This window comes from Diadema antillarum, unplaced genomic scaffold (genome assembly GCF_040938485.1).
Source record: "Diadema antillarum isolate AM-2024a unplaced genomic scaffold, OU_Dant_1.0 seq00001105_RagTag, whole genome shotgun sequence".
NCBI classification, from domain to species: Eukaryota; Metazoa; Echinodermata; class Echinoidea; order Diadematoida; family Diadematidae; genus Diadema; species Diadema antillarum.
The window spans coordinates 805,433-825,655 of NW_027271921.1; the positions used below are offsets into that span (position 1 = coordinate 805,433).

Here is a 20,223-nt window from a genome sequence, read left to right on the forward strand (position 1 = left end):
CTTTATAAAAACATACTGGTACTGCCTAGATATTAAAGCATTCCATACATATTACGTATGTTGGCTACAGTTATTACGTACCGCGTACCGCACTCGTACATGTATACTGCGCGTGTACGTACGTGCATGTTGGAGCTACACTGTAGGATTACGGAGCGGAGAAGGAACCAAGCCCAACATTCGACATAGGAATTAAATCATCCGGTTTCCACCATGTTTAGTCCCAGCATTCGAAATATTCAAAACATTCGTGCATTAATTCGAGTAAGAACAGTTTCTGGACTGCAAACTGATGTTGTCAGGTCTGTTGGTTGCTGGCAAAATGGCAAAAAGGGCAAAGACATCGGCTCACAGACCTGGTCATCGAGACCTCTCCGTGGTCGGGAAACTTCCCCGGCGGGAGCTGGAGTGCGATGGCTAACTACTACCGCAGCTTCTGCGCAGCAGGAACAAGCGGCACCGTCAGTTGGTTTCGCGAAGAACTTGTGCCTTGGGAAGTTCAACAAGGTTAATATTAATGGAGATTGTTTTTCTTTTGTTGTCATTTGTTTATACAGCAGCAATCCCACAACTCAGCTACGCGCTACCAACATGCAACAAACTTGATAATGATGTTGCAGTGCGGTATCGTTGGCATTGCATAATGTGGGGGTCTTGTGAAGGTCATCTTGAGGTACGGGATATCTTGTCATCAAACTTAATATTTACAACGTTGTTTTCCTTTGTAGGTCCTACATTGTACAAGCATTTGTAATTTCTTGCTTTAGGCCTACTATTACTTTCTTGGCGTGTAGCAATTGCTTCGTTTTGTAGGGTTTTTTTTTCTTGTAGTACGAGTTTAGCACCATTTTTGTCAGAATTGATAATATTGATGATTGTCATTGATAATAAGAATTTGCAATTGTTTTTCTTTTTTTTTGGGGGGGGGTGTTTGTTTGATTGTTGTTGTTTTTTTGAGGTTTTTTTTTTTTTGCTTTTGCTTTTATTTTGTTTTGTTTATTTGTTTGTTTGTTTGTCCCTTTTTTTTTTGCCAGTGGTGGATGCTATTATTGGTATTAATGTTTCCCCAGATCCCTTTTTGTGTCAGGAAAGTTATAGGGAAGCCTGGCAAGCTGCAATAAACTTCATTTTACCGTTTCATGTGAATTAATTCAGGAAAAAATAGGTGATCAAAGTACGTAGCGTACATTGCTTTTTAACTATTCACAGCCTTCTTGTTGTACAGACTCCTTGTTGCGCACGGTGCCTGGTCCAGGGGCTAATTGCTTTTGTACAGTAGTTTGTCAAAATGAAAAGAAAATTTATGCTGGTATAAGTAAACTGTGCACTGAAAATTTTTTACACAGTACAAATTAGACACTTGCATGAGAATTCAAGTTTCAACTTGAAAAAAGCAACCTGTTGATTATGATTGATGTGCTGTGATACCCCATATTTTGTCAAAGAGATACGAGGGAAAAATAAATGTGTATTTTAATCATATTATTTTCTGTTAGGCTTCACAATGAAATTGATATGTTGGCAATCAACCAAGTTTGTATCTTTCCAGAGTACAATTATGACTGTAGCGATTCTGTCACTTGGCATTTGTGGTAACATGTAATTACATTATATGAATATGAATTGCCATACATGTATTGACCATTCAGCTCAAAACTCACAAAAAGTTTTTAAGGATTCTGTAATGGGCCGAAATATGTTATTTGGCTGTTATTATGTTATTGTGTGTCTTAAATCCAAAATTTGGTGGCTTACAACAAAACCTAAGTTGAGCTATTGGCAGTTTTGTTTTTGACAGGTGCTGCTTTCACTGAGTGTGAAATAGAACACATTTTCATTGATACTTCTGCACAGATTGCCCGAGTGACCCAAAACCTATGAATCCTCTCTTCTCCCTTCTCTACGAAACTACAACCCTAGCTCTCTCTTATTTCAATTCTTTTTTGAATGGGTGAGGATGGTCCAATTTTTACAAGTCACACACTGTATCATAGCACAACTCTGTAAAACTCTTTTTAACTGAACTCCCCTAAACTACAGACAACAGTATATGTACAAAAGTGTAAATAAATTTTGGCCTGCTTTTTTGTTGGTTTTGAGTTGATCAGTCACCTTCATGTATATCATGCAATGAACACTTCTGAGAAGTATTTTGAAGTTTGAAGTATTTTATTAACAAACAACAGTTCAGAATAGATGAATGATGTCTTGAACTGGTCTTCCTTTTTCACTCATAATGCAGGGAGGGAATATACAATTGTACTCTGTATATTACTTTGTTGAAAACACTTATGAATGATATTTAGAAATTCCTAATATGCCTCTTCAGTACATCTCAATTCCATCACCAGCCACATACACACCTACTCATTGGAGTCTGTAGAACATATTTGTAAGTTCGTGATAATCAGCTTGAACTATATTGCCAGATTTGGATATCATCAAAAAGGCAGATGATATTTATCAATACACTTTGCCCTCTCTAATTAGATATCAGATAAAGTCCAACCGATTTGTTTTTCTAAGAGATTACTATCATGTATTTCTAGGTTGTTAATTTTATTAAGTGACTATGTTTATTAAAGTTTATAACTATACAACATGTCCAATGTTGTGTAGAAAACTAAATTTCTTATCTGCTTTACATTTGTAATTTTATTTGGGTTTGACAGGATGTCTTTGTAGTCTTAATTTTGAATCATCTGATTTAATGTCCCATGGTGATTAATTTCAGATCCAGTAGTATGAGAAAACATGGCTGGTCAGATTTAATCAATCTTCATTAGCTGCACAACAGGGTACATTACAAATTAGAAAACCATGTGTGAATAGCACCCGTCAGTATGAATAATGTGCAAATATTCATTAAAGCATAATATGCTCATAACAGTACAGTCGACTCCAATTGAGGTTTTTGGGCTGTGTATCTGTATGCGTAGAGATCAGTGGCAAAGCTGTACACAATTTGTTCAGGGGATTATTGCAATAAAAAGAAATCCAAGCCAGGCCAGCCTTCCAACTTCATGCATGTAACATCTCCGTGCTACAGGGTCTTTAAAGCAGTTGATTCTGTATTGTTCATAATGAACAGTATGTTCAGAGAAAAATCAATGTATCCTTGATTTTTAGTGAAGAACAGATCTTTGTCAACATGTTCAATTGACCTTAAACTCATGATTGTCAAATATGTTGCACAATCATGTCTTCTTGATATTCTTAAATTCTGTAATAACTAGGGGGATAAAAAACATTACAATCATACCACTTTCATCTAGTGTACCTGGAAATGTCTTCATCATCATTACTATTATACATTGCAATTTATTCATTTTTCTTCTTATATCAAAGGATGATGCCTTCCCTTTCCCAGAAATTTCAGTGGAGCAGTTTGAGAATCTCAACCAAATGTGTGATCCCATTGAAAAGTTCTTCACAGAAGAAGGTTTGTTTCACTCTTTTATCCTGTCAGTATATTTGTTTTATGACAGTGAAAAATATTTATATATGCATGGTTGCAATGAAGTTAAGACGGTTTTACTTCAAGCCCGATTCCCTACTTCTGAAAATTATTATCTGGCAGGATATCTAGTTTCCATGCAATTTTTGTGTAGTTTGTTTGATGTGAGACAGTCATTATAGCTTTATTGTTAAGATCCTCCTATTAAAAGTAAATAAATCAAAAGCATATTTTTGCCTAACAAGGGAAGGTACCGGGTAGTTTTGTTGTTGTTTTTAGCGGAAAATGAGCATTTTTATATGATCATTGAAATATGATTGTACTTGAATTATTGTCTTTGATAAAGCTAATCTAGAGGAAATGATTTATTAAATCCCAGATGCAATTTAACCTATGAGAAGTTGTGAATATAATAATGATGACTGGATCATTTTTGCTGAATTTCCTGAAACTTTGTATAATTGTCTTCCAGTGGATTCCAAGACTATTGACGTCAATGCCAAGATTGATGAGAAGACTTTGCAGGGACTGAAAGAGTTGGGTCTCTTTGGCCAGCAGGTGCCGGAACAGTATGGTAAGAAGTTAATTGTTCTGTCTCACTTTTTGTGTCTCTTTTCCCAAAGTACACTGGAAGCAATTATATTATGTGTGAGTGTTTTAGCGTCTTTCAGTCTTACTTGCCTTTGATAACTTGTGTCCTTCGTTAACCTTATATGTGCTAGGGGCTTTGGACAGGGTGTACAGTACTGTGGGGTTTTGTGTGCCAATTGGCACTCAAAGCACACAAAAGGTTAACAACAACAAAAAAAACCAGAAATCCCTTGGATGACTTTATCATAAATTGCAACATTTTGGATGACTGTACGTATGTGAGTGGATGTTCTTGACAAATTTGCACATGGTCAAAAGTTGAAGATCTTGCACTGAGTCTGTCACAATCTGTAACTGCAGCTAATAACTAGTAGGACTTGTAATGCTCATTTCAGTTGGTAGGAAATTAGTATATAATGCTAATTTCAATTCAGTTGGTAGGGAATTTAACAGGCAATGAATAATGGGAGGGGAAAAAAAATCACTGAGCAACAAAAGGTGAAACTTCAGGATCAGTCACGCATGAACTCTGAGCACAATTTGAGCTTCTATCTTTGAATTAAAGCATAAATTATATGATTTATTAGATTTTTTTCTTCTTAAGAGCTCTTCCTCTGTGTGTGTGTTTTCTTTTGAATGTGAAATATAATTTGGTAATTTTGCTTTCTATTTTTTATCTTCATTTCCTAATCTTGTAGGTGGCTTGGGCTTGTCCAACACTGAGTTTGCTAGATTAGCAGAAATAACGGCTCTTGATGGTGCAGTAGCCGTGACACTAGCTGCTCATCAATCTATTGGATTTAAGGTAAATTTATTCTGATGCTATATGATCAAGTCTGCATGCACCTGTAAAAAGGACTAGGATCCTGAATGGAAATTAATTAAAAGAACTGAACTTGAACTGTGATTTCAAAAGAAAAGTAACAGAGAGGAGTTCCGTGTTTGTATGTCATCTCTCTGACACACTTGATTTGAGAATTAAATGCACTTTTTAGAAGAGAGATATAGGGTTATGTACCCAAAGAAATAATGTGCATATGGTTAATAAACAGTGGGTGGTATAGGATCTGTCATACCAGAATACAATGTATAATAATGTGATTGTGATATCATATTTATGTCAGATGTTGGATAGCAAGAAGAACATTCCTGTTGTGGGTGGAAAGCTTATGAAACTGACACTGCACACAGCTGTAAAAATGGTGCCTGGAAAATGGTATGATTATCATAAGGTGTCATTGAAGTATGGAGTATTGCATACTTGGGTTGACACTTAATGAAATTATTGTGTTTTTTATTAGGGCCTTCTGATTGCTGGCACTGAAGAGCAGAAAGCAAAGTATTTGCCAAGGCTGGCTACAGGGGAGCTGGTAGCAGCATTCTGCCTCACAGAGCCTTCCAGGTAAGAGTTTGCGTGTCTGTATGTCTGCCTGTCTGTATATCTCTGTTTCCGTGTGTGTGAGTGTTGGGTGTGTGTGTGTGTGTGTGTGTGTGCGTGTATATGTGTATGTGTTTGTGTTTGCTTGTGTGTACATGGTAACTGTTCCTCTTGTCCCTATTCTACCTATTTTACCAAAGGAAAAAAAAATGCCATCAATTGAAAACTTATAGTAAACCAACCTCTTTTGTCAAGATGGTTTTGAAGTGGGGATTTGCCTTACTGCTCTCTTTGTCAGTCATTGCTTTTGTGTGAGAATGTGGGAAGTTTTTACAGGTGGCTTAAGGGAACCATGCCTTTCAAATCAGACTCGGTGGTTTCGTTCCAATTGATGATTAATACCGTCGTTCCTTATAAGTCTAAACCCACAAAAACTTGCAGATTACATTGTAGGATTCTCTGTAATAGACCAAAATATGTTATTTGGGTTGACGAACTCTTAATTTTCTCTGTTTGTCTTACCTGGGACTGGGAGAGTAATCTTTTCTCTACCTGGTGTCAATATTTTAGTGGTTCAAAATAAAATTGAAATCGAGATATTTTCAGTTATTATTAGTTTCTAGGACAGGTGCTGCTTTCACTGAGAAGTAAAACATGTTTTGTTGGTACTTCTGCACTGCATGCTTGGGTGACCCTTAATCCTGAAATCCTCTTTTCTCCCTTTCTATGAAGCTGCACTTCTTAACTCTGTGTTATTTCAATCACTTGTTGAATGGGTTAGGATGGTCCAATTTTAACAAGTTATAAAGCATTTTAAATCTTATAGCTTATTCTTTCAAACTATGTATAAACTTAAGGTCGAAATCTATATTTTGCCTACTTTTTTTTTTTTGGGGGGGGGGGGTTTGAGCTGGGCGGTAAATGTCATTTGTCAAACAAGTTGATGAAGATTTTTCAATAATTTCTCTATGACAGTGGAAGTGATGCTGCATCGATTCGCACCAAGGCGACGCTCAGCCCTGATGGAAAGCATTACCTCCTCAATGGCAGCAAGGTGATATTCTTCACTCCTTTTTCCTGTTTGTGATGTATTAGCTATCTATATTGTACACAGTTAATTTTCACCATGGTTCTTCCAATACAGGGAGACCAGCAAGTGTCATCCTGGTTACCCGTTTCAGTGACCTTACAGCATTTGGTTGATATACAGTATATCTTTTGAGTGTAAAGCTTTTTAGACCATTAAATTGAATTTGCATTTTCCTGTCTGTAAGTGATTATTTGTGTGTCTTTGAAATGAGAAGTTTCATATTCGTGAAATGGGTTTGAGCAAAACAGGCAATTGATGAAATGTCAAGCAATGCAATATCTTGGTCGCTTTGTTATTTTTGTGTACATAATGTGTTGATAGCAAACAAACCATCAGTTCATATCAAGTGCATCATGGGGAATCAGAAATTAACTTGTTACTGCCATGTGATTTACTGTCATAACTGAATTGATTACTTGGGGATACCAACATCACCCAAAAGGAAAACACTTCTTAATATGAAATTGTGAGTAACAGTACATTTAAGGTATAATGATTCAGAGTTGTGAATGCATAAATGTACATCATACCATGCAGTAATATCTGACATTAACAACATTGTCGACACTTAATTTTTGTACTTGGACATTGATTCAGCAGTGATGAAATCTCAGGGTAGAGTTTTGGACTAATTCTTGTCTCAGCTTCCTTCAGAGAAATGTTCATTTATTCACATTTCTTCTATATTATGTTTGTTTGAATGATTCTAGATCTGGATATCTAATGGTGGTATTGCGGATGTCTTCACTGTCTTTGCCAGAACAGATGTGGTTGATGAACAGGTATAAAGCAACCCTTTGCCTGATTAAATCATTCATGTATAATTTCTATGTATATGGTGTGTACAAAGTGTAGTAAAACCTTTGCATGAATAGACCATACAAATTATAGCTAGGCAACGCTTTACAACAATAAAGTATACATTTTCAGCTTTCATGTATTTCTAACTTAATGTGTTGGTATTACACATCTTTTCACCCATCCAGCCTGCAAACTGCATTTCCATTGTTTGCGCTTTCTTTGTTCTGTGCTTTCATTATAACATGTAAGTATTTTTGTTACTATTTCATGAAGTAAAGTAGAAAATTATCTCTCATTTGAGCTCTATGTTGTTCACATACAATTGTTTTTTGCAGTTACACAAATTTCAAACATTTAATTGCAGAATTTATAACTGATTTTTAGATTGGTAATACATTTTAGAATGGAAAAGTGTGTGAGTAAATTACTAATTTTGTGCAGAGTCAATGAATTTGACCAGTTCTATCCAATCTTTATCCAGTGTGGGACATGCAGTGAATTTCAGCAGTGCAAATGTAATGACCATAATTTATGATAACATCTACAGCAATATTTCCCAGGACTAGATTGGTTAATATCTGCTACATCAAGTTTAAAATATGATGTAATTTGAGATGAAATGCATAGCTCACACTTTGAATACATTTGTAGAGACTGTTACAGTTGATGTGAAAATTGATATTGACCAAAAGTAAAATTACTTGACTGATACTGAATAGACTTGTGACATATTGCAAATTTTCAGTGTGACAGAGCCCAAGGGTATTGTTGTCTCAAACTGTATCCCTTATCTGTAAGAAGTTATTTGTCATCCCCAAAATGATGATTTTTAACTGTGACAGATGGACAAAGCATCTAGATTTTTTTACCCTTTGTCTCCTGGAGTATTGGCATCATCTTGACTTTAGCATTGGAATGTTGCATTGACATGTTAGTTTGAATATGTGTATCAAAATTTGCCATGTTAGCTTGAAGTCTGAATTCATCTTCTGCCAAATTGAGAAAGGATCCCCAATGTTCCCGTCTTTTGCTATAGGGTAACGTGCAAGATAAGATCACAGCATTTTTCGTTGAGAGGAACTACGGAGGAGTCAGCAGCGGCAAACCCGAAGACAAACTTGGAATCAGGGGGTCCAACAGTGAGTACTGCTTGGTGGTGGTCTAAGTGGTGGTTTCTGTAGTTTTAGCAGTTGTCATTGCAGTAATAGACTAGTAATACAGCTATGTGTAGTAGTAGTAGTTTTAATTGTGAAAAGCTGGGGCAGCAGTGTTAGTAGTCTTTAATAGGTACAAGTAGTGGTAGAAGTTGTAGTAGTAGTAGTAGTGGTAACTGTAGTGGTCAACAATTGTAGTAGTAGCAGCAGTAGTAGTTGAAGTAATAGTAGTGGTATTAATAAGTATTGATAGTGGTAACAGTAATGGTAATCGTAGAGGTATCATTATCAGTAGTAGAAGATGTAATAGTAGTAGTTGTTGTAGGAGTAGGATAAGTATTTGTCGAAGTAGTAACGTTTGGTATAGTGATAATAGTGCAACGGTGGAAGTAAATAGAAGTTATAATTTTTAACAGCATTAGCAGTGAGTTGTAACTGGGGAGGTAACAGTAACTTTGCTGTATGATTTCAGCAAATGACATTATTAGCATATTGACACAGCAGTCCGTTGGCAAAATCTCGACCAGCATGATTTGTATTTTAGATTCATGCTCTTCCTGCTCTGATAATTTACTTTCCTGGTTGTGTTTTCAGCATGTGAGGTGCACTTTGAGGACACCCCAGTCCCTGTTGAAAACATCATCGGTGAGGTGGGCGGTGGCTTCAAGGTAGCCATGAACATTCTCAACAGTGGACGATTCAGCATGGGCAGCTCTGGGGCAGGCATGCTGAAGAAACTGATAGGTAAAAATGAATAATCAAACCAACAAATCCAATGTTCTTAATTCTGACCATTCCTCCTTTTGTTGCTGTTGTTGCTGTTGTTGCTGTTGTTGTTGTTGTTAACATTGTCGTTGTCGTCGTCGTCGTCGTCGTCATTGTGATAGGTAAGAATGAATAATCAGACCAACAAATCCCGAGTTCCTAATTCTGACCATTCCTTTTGTTGTTGTTGTCATTGTCATCGTCGTGGTAATAACTGCTGTTGTTGTTGTTAGCAAGACTGCCATGACTGTTGATAAACTTTTTGCATACAATGTTGAATGCCTTTTGCTATGGTTGTGCTGAGAGTGGTACAAATTGTAAGTTACATATTTACACATGCAACCTGCAACTTTTCATCGTATCGAATTTACTACCTCTGATTTCCAAATGCATAGGATTATCAGAAATAAGTGTGATATAGTGGAAACATTTCCCAGCTAGAGAAAATACAGTTTAGGAATTGTTGAAGAGTCATAGTGCAATCAGTGTAAAGTTTTGAACAGAAATTACTTCAGAGCAAAGATATGTGTGACATTTGCCCAAGACAGGGTTGTCTGTAATACCTCACAGTTATTGCTAGATTGAAAAATGTATGAACTGTTCTACTAATTTTACAGACATTTGTCATTTGTTGAAATACAAATGGATTGTGAGCAATAAGACCCAGCCATTTCTGCACCTTACTTTCTGGGAAAATCACACAAAGAGGAAAATGTTATTTTTCTACTAGGCATGGCGGCAGACCACGCCGGCCAACGCAAGCAGTTTGAGACAAAGCTGAAGGACTTTGGCATGGTGCAGGAAAAGATTGGTCGCATGACGATGACGGCCTACGCCATGGAAAGCATGGCTTACCTCACAGCGGGCATCCTCGACAAACCTGGCGTGCCGGACTGCTCGGTGGAGGCAGCCATGGTCAAGGTATGCCAGAAGCTCAATTTAAATATGCACAAATATATTGCTACGTCACTGCGCCAAATTTCCCAAAGATTATACATCTTAAGGTATACATCATTGGTCAATTGCAAACTTCTATCAAAAGCGAAGAGCAACCAGTCGTTTTTTTTTTGTCGGACATTTACATCTTGGTTTTACTAAATACTCTGTCAAAAATTTGTCATGTTAAGTATTTACAACAAAATTTTTTCCATGCATGAAAATAGCATAATTACGAAGGCATTACCATGGGTCTTTGGGAAGGGAAGTTTCATCTTCGCATATTGTGGAAACTCATTTAAGAGTGCTCAAAAGAGCCACAATCTAGAGAACCTTTGATATGCTGGTACTTGCCAAGGAAATGTATATGGAGGTTATATGAGTTTTTTTATTTTCTCCTTTCATTTCTTGGCCACAAAACTTCTTTTTTTTTGCCAAGGATATTGTGATTCTAAACAGGATACAAAGGACATGAAGTTTGTACAATGACTTCTCCTTTGTTTGATCTTATTCTTGTTTGTTTGTTTTTTCACAAGAACCACACCTGTAGCAGCTAGTTCCATATGCATGCTTACTTCTCTTGATTGACTATCTACGTTGATTTACAAATGTTACACTCTCCCCACTGTTTAACTTATAAATTGTGCACTGCCATGGATACTGCAGTTCTCCAGATGCGATGTGTTGAGCTAAGGAATTTTAAAAAAAGAATTTTTTTTTTTGTGAGTGCATCATTGAGACAATTTTACTGTGTAAAGTGCATTGATGAGTATTACATTGGATATGTGGTATTTAAAATGCTGTTTGTCATTATTCTAATATGATTTCATTGAATGATGTGTTATAGATCTTCAGCTCAGAAGGAGGATGGGTGTGTGTGAGTGAAGCGCTCCAAATCCTGGGCGGTCTGGGCTACATGAAGGACTACCCCTACGAGCGATACCTGCGGGACTGCCGCATCCTCCTCATCTTCGAGGGAACCAATGAAATCCTGCGGCTCTATGTGGCTCTGACGTGTCTCCAGCATGCAGGCAAAGAACTGGGTGCCATGGTGAAGTGAGTTCCTCTCAGAGATTACATCATATGTCCGTACTGATGAAATACACTTGTAATGCATGTCATCAATACACCTTTATGTACAAGTGTATATTGACGGTAAACATATTCTGTTCTCTGTGTTTTTACATTTTCTTAAAAATAGAAATTCTCCCTATCACATAACTGTAAAAACTCATAAACAATGGTGGCACTATGTAATTTCCGCAACGATGTGTTGATAACGCATTGCAAGCTCTATTTGATGGTACACAAAGATAAGGGAGAGCATGGAGCACAATCTCTATCTCCAAAGTTTTATACATGGTGGAATTTATGTTGATTTTCTCAGTGATTATTACATGTTTGGAAAAGAAATATCAACTTAAGAGTTCTATGCTTTAGTCATGATAAAAAGGGAAAAATTAGATGCTGCACAGTTTACTCTATATTACCAGAAGTGCGCAGATGAACGCTGAAAGTGCAACCCTGCTTGACCTCTGTGTGTTGCGCATGGGTGCATATGATCACCTCATTCATTTGCACATAGTGTATGGCCAGCATAGAGACCCGACCACTTGCAACAAAACGTCTACATTTGTATGCGATAGGCAGAATTGCATCATGCTCATCAAACTGCATCTGAACTGCCATGCAAAATGAGAATAAAAAATGGTATCAACTCCACATGTTGTCTGTAAAAACTAAACGCTTTTCTTCGCAGTTAGTATTCTACAACTGTCACATACATTCAGAAAGGAAATGAGTTAGAATGACGAGATTGGCAAACCCTCAAGTTGCCAATATTGCATATATCACCATTATATTTCAAAAATTTTGAGGGCAACTGCCATACTTTCCGCTTACTTCCAATGTCATGCAGGAAACTGCAGAACCCAGTGTCCAACCCAGGGTTCGCCATGAAGACCCTGACGGGTAGGATGCTGTCTAGGATTGGGCTGAAGGGGAGTTCAGTGAAGCTCCAGCACGAGGATGGAGGGGTGCATCCATCCATGCAGGTTAGTCAAAGGGAATAAATGATTGTAGAACATGGATTAAGTTTGCTTTCAAGTTGTGGACAGGAGAGATGAATGTAATCAAAGCTGATATCCGCAGGCTAACAGACCTGTGGTAAGCAATGTATATAATTTGTATACAAAGTTTGTATTTATACAAATTGTATATTCTTCATTGTGTGTGCTCCTTTCCTTCTTAGCCAGCATTGAGGCCCCATTTCATAAAAAGTTGATTTGATTGCAACTCTTGTTGGAATGGCAATTGTCAGGGTAATGACAAGAATCCAGCTTCCTGATTGGCTGTTGCTATGGGAAATTGTCATTCCAGCAAGAGTTGCTATCCTAATGTTTTTTTATGAAATGGGGCCCAGATTTCATTCTTGCCATTGAAAGTACTAATTATGTTCATCTCGATGTACCATGGGTTTAACAAATTGAATATCCCTTTTCTTCAATTCTTGTAATATCATCCCCCATGTGTGAAGAATTCAGTAGTGATAGAACTATACCAATAACAATCATGATACATTTATATATATTAGACATTATTCACCTGGTCATGTTGCTAGACTTTGTGTTTGTGCTCTGGTTCATTTATAAGTACCTGTACATCTTCATATAGCAGTGTGCTGCTTGTCACTCATCAGTAGGAAAGTTTCGTTGCCTGTTGCAAATCTCTGTATATAGTTCGAAGTCGGCACATTCACTGAGCAAATCCGTGTCTGAGACTCGTGAAAAGCCTGAAGGGATGTATGAATGGTTTTAATCTCTAATACCAAAAAGCTTGTATTACCCATTCACTTATCTCTCCTGCAGGCCAGTGGCAAGAAGCTTGCCGAGTGCATCTCAGCATTCCAGACTGTCATTGAGGGTATCCTCAGCAAGTATAAGAAGGTCAGTCAAGGGTGTGGTGTTAGTTGTAATAGACCAATTCGTCCTTTAACACTGCGGTATTCCATGCGCATACGCCTGTGAGAAAATGTATCATACATATCGCGACAGGCTCGCACCTGCCACGATATACATCATGCATTCAGGGCACGTGCACACTAATGGGACTCCGCTGTAATGGCAGAGTTTTTGCCTGGTTGGATTGGTCTTTACATGTATATCCCAAGCATTGTGTGTGTGTGGTTTGTGTTTGTGTAGTGTGTGAATACATGTATATCTGTGTGTGTGTGTTGTGTGTTGCGAGTGGTGTGTTTGTGTAGTGTTAATGTGTTTGTCTCACATACATTTGTGTGTCATATACATGTATGTCTGTTGTGTCTGTTGCTACAGAGTGTTTACACTCAGGTATTTATTGCCACAAATACACAGACCATTCTAAGAATAGACACAAACAAGATACAACCATACTCTGGTCCTGATTGTCCTTGGTTGCACAGTAATTGTTACAGACCATCAAAACACACTTCAAGTGGCATTTAAACTGGGATCCACATATTAGAGGATTGGAGTGGCCTTTGGTGTGAGCATATAACCTGTCTTCAAATACAGTACATGAGGTCCACATTTAGTTGAGAGTCTTCCGTTTCCACAAGTAGCTCTTTGTTTGAAAAATTCTGTAAATATTAAGTGAAGGTGGCATGTGGTGTCAAAATAGTGTGAAAAAAAAAATCGGACTGTCTAGATGCTTCTAGCAATAATGAGTACAAAAATATTCTATTGGTGTAATTTCATTTCATATCACTTTTATCAATAATATGCAGCAAGACAATGTATCAGATATATCAGTACATTTCCACAGTGGCATCAAGGCCTCTGTACATGCTTGCCAAATGACCTGTCATTCTAGCTTACTATGAAAGTACAAATGGCACCACCTGCAAACATTTACAAAGAGGACCACTGCTGTTGGTATCAAACATGTATATATTCCCGTGGCTCTTCAGATGTAAAATCATTTGTTTTTTCTGCCGTTTAACATTCACCAAATATGACTAGCAAAGGGAACTGTTCCATGCTTTTCTCACCATTTCAAATCTGGTCATTTCTTTCCGTTTCCCTGACAACCAGGACGTCATCAAGGAACAGCTGGTCCTGAAGCGAGTGGCCAACATCCTGATTGACATCTATGCCATGACCGCTGTCCTCTCACGGGCGTCTCGCTCCAAGGCCATCGGACTCCGGAACTGTGACCACGAAGTCCTCATTGCGACCACTTTCGTCAATGAGGCCAACGATCGAGTCAGGCAGGCCATGACTGAGATCCGACTCGGTAGGTATCCATGTTTTGGACAAGTAGGGCCATCTGTCACTAGCCAGCCAAATGATCATTCTCTGCATTTTTGCTGTGTTTGTATGTATGCCTTATTGAGAGCAGTGCAGTTGCATTTGCATACTTGCAACAGGTTAACAAAATGCAGTGTTAGAGTCCTGTAATTTGATTCAAACAATTTTGGGGTTGTTCATATGCTAATGGCAGTCCGTGGAATTCTTTTTTTCTGTCCTGTCAACCTCATTACAGGATGTTCGTGCATGTTGCGTTTTGTTCTAAATTTGTATTTTCAAATGATGTACCTACCTTTTCTTTTCCATTGCCGACATCGCATAAACATGAGCAAATTGTCAGTCTGAAAAGTGCAAAGGTCAACAAAAAAGTCTGTCATTAAAGCCGTAAAGTGGACATATGATCAGATCTTTTTGCTTTCTTCTTTCTTTTTCAACAGCACCAGACTACAACAACGACGCATCGGTGTTGAGGATTGCCGATGAGGTCTTTGAGAATCATGGCTACAAAGCAGTACATCCGCTTACCAGGGAATTCTGAGCTTGAGTCAACAATGGGAGACGTGACACATGAACATGTAAAGAAAAAAATGCCACCAGACTGAATCCTTAACCTGTTCGACTTGTCTCCGAATCTCTAGCTGTATCCTCTATGGAAACAAGCGTGAACTTTCTTCACACAGTCTGATCTAAAGATCCACGCAACACGGGCCATTATTTGGGCAAGAGAGTAGATGAGTTCCTTGTTGCCTCTGTTTATGGCAAATCTGTCAACATTGGTCGTGCTTATTTTGATGAACATTATCATCTCCGAAAGGAACGCGAATATCTGTTGTTACGGACAAGGTAGGCCTATAGAAATTTGACACACAAAGTGGGCTGTGTCATCTTCCTTTCATTTCGTTTTTCCACATGAGCTACCACTTTCAAGATTGCATATAAAAGAATTAATTTGCTCGTCTGGGTTAGTTTGTCTCAAAATCCCGGGCTTGGACACTATTCAATGCAATCTTCAGCAGGGTCACATGTTTTACTTCAGGTTTTTACAAACAAAACCATGGTGGGCCATTTGTTATTTATGAAGTCATTTATTATTTATAAAACAATGAACCTATGAAAGAGGACCTTGTTTGAAGTACAGAAACTAAATCTTTTTCACAAGAGAAACTGTTTTATTGTCTCGTGTGTTCATCTGTAAGGAGTTCTTCTGACCAGAATTGTAACACGATATGAATGTCCATTGTATTCTTTAATGTGCAATTCTACTCCATGTTCTACTTTACTTTGATGAATGAAGTAAAATAATACAAAATAACAAGACACATGAAAGTTTCATCTAATTTGACACAAAATAAGAAAATTTGGTTGTTGTCTTCCCCACTGATGGCAGACAGATCGTTTACATTGACGCAATATGTTCTTATGTGTTTGTCATGTTGTAATGTACAATACATGTTTGACAAACCCACTTATTGTTGTTATTGATGGAGAAGTATTTATAGTGGCATATCGGTATTTGAGCAGAAATGATGTATCAATGTTTTCTTTACAAATCTTGGCACGACTATTGGTTCATCGTGAACAGTGTACATACAAAATACGCCATATACAATTTGTTATTTTCATGAATTTTGCAAGTCCCCTGATATTTGTGAAACTAGCAACTTCTGAAAATATTGCCGTGCATGACAGAAATGCATTATATATGGGATATCCCAATTTTTTTTTCATAGAAAGCCATAATGCATCTTTCTATTCCCTCTGTGTGGTTTTCGATCATGAAATTGTCCCTCAAGTCCCAATTTGCAAAATTTACAGCGTATTCAGTATAAATCAGTTAACCTGTTCATGGAAGATGATCCATAAAGGTGTGTACGTGTACTTATTAGTTATTCAAGAAAGCATCAATCCTGTGTTCACCAACACGGAAATTAGATTTAGTCATTATACAATTGTACTTCCAGTGTGCATGGTTGATTCAGACATCTGCCTGGGAATTGTAATTCCCCATGAGTAATGACAGACTTGTTTCTATTTGTCCGTTTGAGTTCTGGTTCACTATTTGTGCACAAGGCTGCTTCATTTCTTACTCCTTTTTTTAAATTTTTTTAATGCCTTCGCCACCAAGTGGAACCGGAAGTGTTATGTTCTTGGGTTGCCCGTCCATCCCTCCGTTCATCCGGAATTAATTTTGTTGACAGTGTAACTTAAGAACCATTTCAGTAATCCAAGTAAAACTTGGTCATAAGGTCAAAGGCCAAAGGTCAAATGAAAATGCTAAAATGTAACTTTTTCCCTTCTTATCTTGGAAATGACTCCACCTGGTATCTTCATGAAACTTGGTGCATATACATGTATTGCCTGACATTGATCTCTTTGTAGTTAAAGGTCATGAGGTGAGAGGTCAAGGGTCAGAGGTCAGGTTAAAATGATACTTCTGTTACGCTATTCTATGCTGAAATTACACTTTCTCCATACCCTGGAAATGCTTTGGCAAGATGAACTGCAGATAATTAACGAAAATAATGCAATATGGCGGAGGCATACCAGTCGCCACAGCAACATTTCTAGGTTTTTTTTTTAGTTATAAAATATGTTTACATATATATATATATATATATTTGCTTTTTTGTTTTCCATTAATCAATTCAGTGTGCATGTGTTTTCTTCGGCAGATCAGCTGTGTTGCTATGACCACATCTATTTGCATCTTGTAAAGAATATTATGTCACATATCAATTATATGGTGTAATGCTACACGAGGACATGAAATGAATAAAACATGAAATGCAAGGTAAATTTGTTTTTGTCAATTTTGCTTAACATGTGTATGAGCTGATTTAGATATGCTGTTTAAAACAGAAAAGCCAAAGCCTTTTAAGACTTCATTTGATATTGTGTGGAGTTGTCCCACATATCTGTACCTTTACAAGTATTAGCTAGCTGCATATTTTGATTCCATACCTCTTTATCAGACATAGATTTTTTAAAGGGATGGTAAGCCTACAGTTTTGGAATTCAAAGTTTTATTTGATGAAAATTGGTTTTGAAATGGCCGAGATATCCAAAACAAAGGGATCTTAATAAAAGGTGAGACCCATCTTTTATTAGGATCGCTTTGTTTCCCTTTTTTCATTTCGGCAATTTCAAAACGGATTTTCATCAAGTAAACTTTGAATCCAGATTAGAATTGTACGCTTTTTAACATTTCATAAAGTGGTTTCCAAGTATCTTGCAAAAAGTTTAAAGCTGAATCCTCACCTCATCCAATACTATACCATCCCTTGGAGGAATTGGAATTAGAGTGATATTAAACAAAAGCAAGTGATCTGTGAAGAGTGATTGATATCAAACAAGAATAAGATCAGATTTGCCATCATTGTCATTGTGAACAAGTCATGGAATTTGGCTACCCTTCCACATTACACAATACCCTTGAGGAAATGGGTTTTCATGACTGTACGGGGGGAAACTCCACATAACGAGATATCGGTCATTACGAGTAAACTTTCCCAGTCCTGAATCTCCTACACAATTCTATGTGAAACGCCACTCTTATAGCGAGATCGGCTAGAAATAACTGCCATAACGAGATAAATTTTGCGCATTTCCAAACAAAGAAAAACACAGTTATTCAAACCTGTTATAGCGAGGTATTGCGAAATCTCTTTGGGGTAAAGCTTTACTTCGCCTGTGTGATCATGTTTGAAGATTGTAAAGCTCGACGCGACAAAAACCATGTCTTGTACAAATGTATTTTCTCCAGTGAACTCCACTTGCACCGCATGTTGTTTGTGTGTGTGTGTGCACACAATTATTGTATGTACATGTATACATGCAGAAAATGTGCTAGGAGTATTGTAAGGCCCTATGCATACATGACATCATGACGTATAGCAAGTGTGAGGCAATCTGATGCTGTGATTGGCTTCCTACTGGGGAATCTCTCATCTTCACACACGCAGGCATAATGTACATACAGCACATTTTATTCAAAATACAAAATGTGTCACATACACACACACCATTATGCAGAACATGTTTAAGCTTTTCACACACAACACCCTTGCCATAACCAGTGCCATAACCACATACCAATGCACAGACGATCGTGACACGACTGCAAGCTATACATTTACAAATTCAAACAGCCCCTAAGAAACACAGTCTTGATATTGGATTTCATTGGCGAAAAAAACATCTTTTTACCCATAAAGGCGAGTATTTTCCTCATAAACATTACCAGGATATCAGTATTGATTGAAACGTGATATGTAGTCCCACATGTGCAAATTGATGTCTTAATGTTATGTTGTTGTTGTTTTTTCATACCTGTTGATATAACAAGATATCTTCTATAACGAGGAAAACGACTCGGTCCCAGCCTTCTCATTGTACAGTGGAAACTCGATATAACGAGATGGTCGGGACCGAGTCGTTTTCCTCGTTATAGCCGATATCTCGTTATATCAGTAGGCATAAAAGAAAGCATAACATAAAGACATTAATTTGCACATGTGGGACTGCCCATCATATTTCAATCAATACTGATAATTTGATATTGTGTGTGAGGGAATTACTCACCTTTATGGGTAAGAAGATGTTTTTCGCCAATGAAATCCAATATCAAGAATGTGTTTCTTATTAATTGTAGATGTTTGAATTTGTAAATTTATATAGCTTGCGATTGTGTCAAGATCGTCTGTGGATTGGTATGTGGTTATGGTATGGGTGTGTGTTGTATGGAAAGCTTGAATATGGTCTGCACAATGCTGTGTGCGTATGCGACACATTCTGTACACATGTACATTTATGACTGCGTGTGTGTGAAGATGGGGAATTCCCTCCGTAGAAAGCCAATCACAGCATCAGATTGCCTCACACCTGCTAAACGTCATGATGATGTCATGTATACATATGGCCGTCCCACCACATTGTCTGCATGTATCAGTGTGCGCGCACACACACACTTACACGTACAACATGCAGTGCTAGCTGGAGTGCACTGAAGAAAATAATTATGTGTGTACAAGACAGTTTTTGGCGCATCAAGCTTTACAATCTCGAAAGATTATAGCACAGGCGAAGTAAAGCTTTATCGAAGACATTTTGCTTTACCTCGCTATAACAGGTTTGATTGGCTATGTTTTTCTTTGTTTGGAAGTCACAAAATTTATCTCGTTATAGCAGTTATTTCGTTATAGCCGATCTCGCTATAAGAGTTGCATTTTACATAGACTTGTGTGGAAGGAAATTTAGGACCGGGAAAATTTCCTCGTAATAATCGATATCTTGTTATAGCAGTGTTCGTTATACCGAGTTTTCCCTGTATCGAGTTTCCCCTGTACTTGAAAACTATTTTCCTGAATACAGTATTCACCAGTATGTCATTTCATGTTAGGTCTTCATATGGGGAATAAGAATTATGTAAGACATGCCATAACCAAAGCCTAAAGTGTATAGGCAGTTAGCAGCCACATTCACACAAACAGAATATGTAGCGGGTTAGCGAGCACGCTCAAAATCAACAAAATCTGTGCAGGGAAAATCTTCTTTCAAATATGGATGATGATCCAAGGTTACCAGCATCATTTATGTGTCATGTAAGATAGATACACCATTTGTCTTGTGAGTGCTAATATGACAGTGCTCACAGTCTTTTTCAATTGGCATGTCTTACTTAGAACAAGAAAAACTTGTAAATTCTTCTTCTTCACAAACTAACACACTTCTCTCTGACACAACAAAAGACATATAACACACAACAC

General features: G+C 37.5%; 1 protein-coding gene across 1 annotated transcript; it reads left to right on the plus strand.

Moving 5' to 3' along the window:
• The first annotated feature begins 162 nt into the window (after positions 1–162).
• On the plus strand, positions 163–16,328 carry LOC139743763 (complex I assembly factor ACAD9, mitochondrial-like). Its single transcript, XM_071654215.1, has 15 exons — positions 163–507; positions 3,349–3,442; positions 3,930–4,031; positions 4,747–4,853; positions 5,350–5,450; positions 6,402–6,480; positions 7,227–7,298; positions 8,354–8,456; positions 9,066–9,215; positions 9,967–10,157; positions 11,020–11,228; positions 12,091–12,226; positions 13,040–13,117; positions 14,243–14,444; positions 14,896–16,328. Exons 1-15 carry the CDS (start codon positions 214–216, stop codon positions 14,994–14,996), a joined length of 2,019 nt encoding a protein of 672 aa, XP_071510316.1. The 5' UTR covers positions 163–213; the 3' UTR covers positions 14,997–16,328.
• Positions 16,329–20,223: the final 3,895 nt, after the last annotated feature.

Excerpts from the sequence above, each read along its gene's own strand:
- LOC139743763 (XM_071654215.1), top strand. The coding sequence starts at position 214 with ATGTTTAGTCCCAGCATTCGAAATATTCAAAACATTCGTGCATTAATT. Across the intron at positions 4,032-4,746 it reads GCAGGTGCCGGAACAGTATG|GTGGCTTGGGCTTGTCCAAC; the intron begins GTAAGAAGTTAA and ends CTAATCTTGTAG. Across the intron at positions 5,451-6,401 it reads TGCCTCACAGAGCCTTCCAG|TGGAAGTGATGCTGCATCGA; the intron begins GTAAGAGTTTGC and ends TCTCTATGACAG.